The sequence below is a fragment of the Carlito syrichta genome, unplaced genomic scaffold (assembly GCF_000164805.1).
Source record: "Carlito syrichta isolate Samal-C Ts95f unplaced genomic scaffold, Tarsius_syrichta-2.0.1 Scaffold314837, whole genome shotgun sequence".
NCBI lineage: Eukaryota > Metazoa > Chordata > Mammalia > Primates > Tarsiidae > Carlito > Carlito syrichta.
Genome location: NW_007258933.1, coordinates 969,915 through 977,227, shown reverse-complemented (window position 1 = coordinate 977,227; position 7,313 = coordinate 969,915). Strand labels below are relative to the sequence as shown.

Below are 7,313 nucleotides of genomic sequence, written 5' to 3'. Positions count from 1 at the left end.
TTTTTTTTTTTTTTTTTTTGAGTTTGAGGTCTTACTTTGTTACCCAGGCTGGAGTGCAGTGGCATGATCACAGCTACTGCAGCCTTGACCTGCTGGAGTCAGATGATCCTACTGCTTCAGGTGCATGTCACTGCAACCAACTAATTTTTTAATTTATGTAGAAACAAAGTCTTACCATGTTGCCCAGGCTGGTTTCAAACTCCTTGGCTCAGGCGGTCCTCTCGCCTTGACCTCCCAAAGTGCTGGGATTACAGGCATGAGCCACCAGGCCCTATGGTATGTGTATTTTAAATTTGCTAGCTTTGATCAAATTGTCCTCCACAGGTTTTGTACTAGTGTATTATCACACCAGCAAAGTACAAGAGTGCTTGCTTCCCCTTCTCTGCCAATATAGTATATTTTCAACCTTTTTTATCTCTGCCAAACCATATGTGAAAAATAGTATGAGTTTAACTTACATTTCTTTTACTATGAGTGATGCCAAGAGTCTTTTCATATGATTAAGAACCATGTGTACTTCTTATTCTGTAAACTATCTGTTCATTGCCTATGCCTATTTTTCTCTTGAGTAGTTGAGCTTTGCTTATTTATAAAAGTTATTGTATATTAAGGAAATTAACGCTTTGTAATAAAATGGCACCCCCCTCCAGACTGTCATTTATCTTCTGAAGCAAAGGGCCAAGATCTCCTGAAACTCCCCCTTCCTTCTCTGCCTTCCAACCCCACCAGACTGTGAGCCCCTTGAGGGCAGGGTTTCAGCCCCCAGTCTCCTTTGCAGGGCCTGGCGCTGCAAGAACTCTCTTCAGGGGCTATTTGTTGAACTGAACTGAATGCCTGTGTTCCCCACCCCACCTGCCCTTCCCTTTTGGCTTGGGAGTTCCACTTCTGCCTCCAGCAGAAAAAGATGACTTTTCTCATTGCTCACCACAGCCATGCACCTGTTTGGCCTAAACTGGCACCTGCAGCCGATGGAGGGGCAGATGTATGAGATCACGGAGGACACAGCCAGCAGTTGGCCTGTGCCAACGGACGTCTCCCTGTACCCGTCAGGGGGCACTGGCTTAGAGACCCCTGACAGGAAAGGCAAAGGAGCCACGGAAGGTAGGGTTGCTGCGTTGTCCGTGTCGTGAGTCTTCTGTGTCTGCCTTTGAGCCGAGGAGACCTCCATCATGCCCGCCATGTGCCTGGCTCACAGCTCCATGCTCTGGCGCTTCCTCCATCCCTCCGCACTCCACACCGGCTGCCAGTCCACCTGTGTCTTCATCACAGTTCCTTGTCACTGAGAGGTCATGGGAGGGGGCTCGGGCAGGGCTCATGGTACTCGGCAGTATCCCATCCCATGCCTCGAGGGAAGCTGTAGGGGCTTCACACTGCTGGGGCGGCCTTCTTTGTGTGGATCTGATGAACCCTTCTGGGCAAATCTCATGGACGAATGTACATCTGTGGGAATGGGGTATGGTGAGGTGGGTAAATGGTGTGTTGCAGTGAAAGGATTCTTGTATCCTTGTGGTTTAATGGAAACACCAATTCAAGTGGTCTAGTATGTACCAACCCTGGACCTGGATCAAGTCACTTAATTTGCCTGAGCTCTAGGTTTGTTTGTTTTTTTTGAGTTGGAGTCACTCTGTCACCCGGGCTGGAATGTAGTGGCACACTCACGGCCACCCCAGCGTCGACCTGCTGGGCTCTAATAATCCTTCCACCTCAGCCTTCCAAGTAGCTGAAACTACAGGCACATGCTACCACACCTGGCTAGTTTTATTTATTTATTTATTTATTTATTTATTTATTTATTTATTTATTTATTTATTATAGAGACGAGTTCTCACCAGTTGCCTGGGCTGATCTCGAACCTGCAGGCTCAGGCAATCCACTCGCCTTGGCCTCCCGAAGTGCTGGGATTATAGGCTGAGCTACTGAACCTGGCCTCCAGGTTTCTTATCTGCAATAAAAACAATAATCATTAGTGCCTGTACATCATGTTTCTTTCAATGCTTTTTTCCAGAGCATTTCACTTATTATCCTCACAGAGACTCTGTGAGGTAAGTATAATTATTTATCCCCCAAAACAAAGGATCACATTAAGTGACTTGGCCAGAGTCACACAGTAAAGGGTGGAGTCTGGGATATGAACTCAGGTCTATGATTACAGGGTGCCTGTGCTTTTTCATAAACTTCCCCACCTGACTCCTCCCAAGGTTACAGGACCCACGAGGAGATGTGTGTGTAAAATCCTATTGTGCAATGAGACTTGGATATTTCTCTACCAATGATGGATATGGTGGTGGCATTTGGATTTGGCATTCTTGAATGGGATATCTATAAAACCATGTTCTAACATACCATGGGCACATATCCTTTCACTATCAGTCAAGAGTGGCACAGATTCACAAAATTTGTCACCAGGAATTATGTCTGAACTAACAAGCCAGCTTGGCTATCATTCTGGGCAGTGTGGCCCTTTTCCTGCATCGGCTGTGGCCTGCTTTATCTGTCTGGTGTCCCGCAGTGAGTAAGGTAGCTATAGCTGCCTCTGACTTTCACTGTCTCTCACTTTTTTTCCTCTCATCTTAGTTATCTTTGGGGTGATGGCTTCTGAGCCTCTGTCTTTACAACAGGTTGCCTTCCAGTCATCAGTTTGGTTAACAGTGTGGCATATGCTTGGTCAGAGTATCTACTCACTACCTGTGAGATGATAATCCTGAGGGCCAAAATCAACTCTTGGCCTATGATAATCTTGAAGGGAAGTGAGAACTGGGAGCATTTCCAAAGAGCCAAACTAGAACCCCTGCTCAGTAACTTGAGAAGCAAAGCCAGTCCTCTCCTTTACAGAGATTCTAAGACCTCAGACATTGAATCATTTACAGATTCATTGCACCTTAACAGGATATGTAGGGAGGTATCGTGAATGGGGTCATGGAAGGAGCTTTGGGTTAAGAATCAGAAGCCCTAAGTTCAAGTCCAGCGGCTGCCAGTGACCTATGGTGTGACTTTAAGCAAATCACTTGAACAGACTTTCTGGGCATCATTTTCCTCCTCTTTAAAAAGAGGCTATTGAGCTAGATTTTCTCTAAAGTTCATTCTAACTTGTAAATTATACATGTGAAATTAGTAACAGAATATCATATAACTAACCAGATGACTCTTCAGAATTTTTTTCAAGTTGGCCCTGTCCATGGTCCTGCCTGTTGACTTGTAGTGCCCATGTCAGTTTATAGTGTCAGGTGTCATGGGTTAGTACCATAAAGTGCAGACTGTCTTTAGATCAGCATGCACAAACATGAATTTAAAATATACTTAGCCTTCAAGGAATTGATGAAGGATCTCATTTAGCAAAATGTATTTTCTTCCCTCTGTGATCTCTATCGAACATTCTTTAAACAGAGGTTGGCTCTATCTGAAATCTCCCAGTCTAATGAAGTTAGTTTGTGGGTTGTTTAGATTTTGTTTTGTTTTTCCCATGGAGCAGGAGGTGCAGATAAGAGACAAAATAAAATTGCATCAGATTATTGGTTTATTTTAATTGAAGTATTTTTGCTTAAAGGGATTATCTGTCATTACTGATGTAAATGGAAATCCTGTTTACAAACCCCTTAAATGCAGTGCAGTGCTGGAAAGTGGTCAGCATCAAATGCAATTACTGTGACGAAAAATACATCAGTCTGGAAAACTAGAGGACAAAGCTTCCTATAGTTTATGTGAGACCACTTGGTTTTTAATTTCTTTTGCTCTGGTTAAACCAATGTCTACTCAGTTTATGTGTTTAATTGTGACATTTAAAATGTTGAAAGTGTAGTTTCCTAGACACATCTCCATGGGGAAAGTCTTTAACCATGATGTGAGCACATATTTCTTGTCCTTTCTGAGGATATTTAAGAGAGCTGATTCCAGAATTTAGACAAGAGTCCCTGCTCCAATGATAAGGGAATCAGTGTGGTGTGACAGAAAGAGGGTAAATGGGCCTTGGAAACAGATAGTCCAGGATTTGAATTCTGGCCCCGCCTTAAATGGACTCTGTTAACTCATGCCAATTATTCCATTTCTCTTGGCCTTCCTCATCTAGGATGACAATTCCTGGCCTTTCAAAGCCTTGTGTTGAAGAGGCACTCAACAAGGATCCATTGCCTTCTTCTTGTCCACTCATGCCTCAAGCCATTCCATATTAGTTGTCAAAATCCCAGACTAATTAACTTTTTCCCCTTACAGATCCTGCAAAGATTTAGAATATTGTTGAATATTTTTAAAGGATATACATGTTTTAATTACACAAATGAAATATATGGTAATATGAGTATGATAACTGTTCACTATATCTTTGAGAATAATATCAAACTGCAATTCATACTATATTTTCAAAATGACTGTAGCCATTCCAGGCCTGCCACAAGATGGAAACCAAATACAAAAGCTTTTCGAAGTAAAGCCACAAGAACTTGTGTTATGAATTAATAGGAAAGGGAAAAAAGCCTTGAATAAACAAGCATTTCTGATGGTTGAATTGGTAGGTTAGGGATAGCATTTTCTTCTTTCTGCAATGAAATCAAAATTGCCCATCAGAACCATGCAAACTGCTGTACGTAGGCTCAGGCTAGGCTCTTCAAAATGGAACAGCTTATTTTGATAACCAAATAAATTTCAAACAGTTGCTAAGGAAACTAAAGGATTCTTTGTGCGAGTTATGGCATTGAAAAGAACCCAAAAGGTGAAGGGAGGGGGGAGAACATTCTTTGATTAGGAATTTGGAACCTCTATAGATAGGTCTCAGTTCAGGAAAGTAAAGACTGTGATTGGGAAGTGCATGGAATTTCACTTCTTCCAAATCTTGCTTATTAGACTGAACTCTCCAATCATTTCAGCAATTCGTTGAGAAATTTCTTTTATGGACATGATTGCATATTTGTAATAGCATTGCTATAGGAAGACTGAATCTGTCTAGCTTTACAAAACCAAGTACTGTTTCCCATGGAAGCAGCCCTTTGAAACCCAATCACACTGGGGGGTCTGCATTTTGACCTAGGTTCTTTGTACTGTTTGATAAGCCTCTGGGGCATCCAGTAATGCTATAGTCTCCTTTTCATGAGTGTCTTGAAACCCTGACTATTGCCCTTTAACTTTGAGGCCTGTTTGCAGGTTCCTAATTCATAAAAATGATCAACTTCTTGTACCCTATGATACCGGGAAGTTTTTAAATGGGCCTTGGATCTACCTTGTCTAGGTCTGATATTTAGCCTGCTGAGGCTGTGAATTCTACTGGACTTGTACTCTTTAAGAAGGTCACTGCACCACTGCCACCACTGAGAAGGTCTTTGTAGAGTTTTAATTAATCATTCATAAATTTAACCCTCACAGAAGCCAAACTCTAATTTTAAAAAAAGAGGAACCCCAAATGGCTTCATCTCTAAAGGGTTTCTTAAGTATTCTGAGCTTCAGTATATAGATTTTAATATGGTTGTGAGAATTAACAGAACTGATACTCATGAAGGTGCCTGCCAATGTACTTGGAGCTCATTAAATGGTAGCTAATACTGCTAGTAATACTATAACCTCTACCTATTTTTTCTCCTACTAATATCTATAATAATTATTATTATCTTCTAGAATGCAGTTAGGGATAAGACGAATTTTATACACGGACTTTTCCTCCAAATGCCTCCACCCTTTCCCTTCCTCATTACTCTACCATTGGTGGGTTTTGCTTTGTGGTGGGATATTTTATATCCTAGTACTCACAGCTTGGTGCTCAGAATTAAGGACAAAGAATCTTATAGGATCTAGAAAGTAGAAAGCAATAAACGTTTTTAAAAGACTAGAAAGAAAAAAGGTGTTTCACTGGGCCAACCCTCAGCCTATCCATTTCTTTCCCATCAGATAGAGGTGATCAACAGGCTGTTAGCTCTTTCTCCTTAACAGCCACAGCCTGTCGCTGTGGTTGGGATGGAGAAACCAGAGGTCCTTATGGTCCTGGCGAGGTTATGCCCTAGACTTCAGTTCACTGTTTTTATTTTCTTGTGTACACACCCACGACGATTTTGTCCCTCCCATCCGACCCATCTAGGAGAAATACTGGAGTGCTAGAGAAGTCCCCTTCTGTAACCTCCTCTGGGCAAAGAGCCCACTTTCTTATGCCTCTGGGGCCTGCAGACCTTTGGGCTTAGCCTCTGACCTGGAAGGCTGCGAAACCAAAAACATGCTCTCTGGGGGAGAAAATGAACTGTGCAGAGTTCTCCAGCAGCATGCTAAAACGGGGGAGCGGTTTTCCATTATTTTCAGACATAGGAATTATTTGAATGCAGACAATTCTCAGTTCCCATCAGCTCTGACTCCCACCTACTCACAAAGGAAATGAGTCTTTCGAAGTAGCAGGATTGCACTTATTTCTTCACAGTTTCTAGTAGGAAAAAGCTCAGGATTCACTGCTCTTGTTTCATTGTCCCTCTTAGTTATGCCTCCCTAGCAGAATTAAAAGCTGAGCGTCTTCTATTTTCTACCTGGAATAGAGAAGGGCTGTGGCATTGGGAACCCAAAAATCAGATAAGAAAGAATGTAGACTCTTCTCTCCTATCTTAATGCTTTTTGAATTTGAGTTCTGTCTTTGAACTTTGTGAATCGCAGTGCGGCAGTTTGTGTATCTATATTTTTCAAGGTAAAAGTCTGGGGCACGTTTCTTTCATAAAGGAATTAAATGCAAAGTCTTTTCTATGTTAATGACAGAATACTAGTGGTACTTTTATTGATAGTGTACATTTTAACTTTTTTTGTTGGCATATTTTTAATTAAAATAACATTTAACGATTTGAAGCTAAAAACCTGATGTTTCTGCCTGGGAGTTTATAAGGGAATGATAACATATGGAGAAGTTTAACATTTAAATTGAATTTTATTATTTAAAACAGTAAAATATTTTATGACTATAACAATGCCCTGCCAGGCTCCATTTCAGCATCAAATGTGCTTTGTAAGGAGTCTAACAAAGCTAGGGGGGAAAAGACATTTTAATTTCTTATTCCCAAATGCTTTTATAAAAAGAGTTCCAAAATGTGTTTTCTTTACAAATGAATTCTTGTTCTCTAAAGTGTCTCTTCGAATGTCTCCAACAACACAAAAAACCTTGGAGCCAGGACACCAAGAGAGGGTCCTTTGTAATGACAAACAAAATACAGTCTATTGTCTGATGTCAAATTTTCCAGGTCCTAAGAGTGGTCTTTCCCACACCCCTCGAGTCGCTCCTGCTCTGTCCCAACTTTTCAGGAGCTGACATCTGGCAGGAAGTTAGGGCTTATATATATATATATATATTTTTTTTTTTTTTTTTT

The 7,313-nt window shown here is 41.4% G+C and overlaps 1 protein-coding gene across 1 annotated transcript in view; it reads left to right on the top strand.

Annotated features, from left to right (window-relative positions):
• The window catches only part of TENM4 (teneurin transmembrane protein 4), a 231,963-nt gene that overhangs the window by 30,812 nt on the left and 193,838 nt on the right, over window positions 1-7,313 (top strand). Inside the window, exon 3 of the mRNA XM_008072062.1 lies at window positions 931-1,101. Coding sequence (XP_008070253.1) covers window positions 931-1,101 — 171 coding nt within the window. The remainder of the gene's footprint in view (window positions 1-930; window positions 1,102-7,313) is intronic.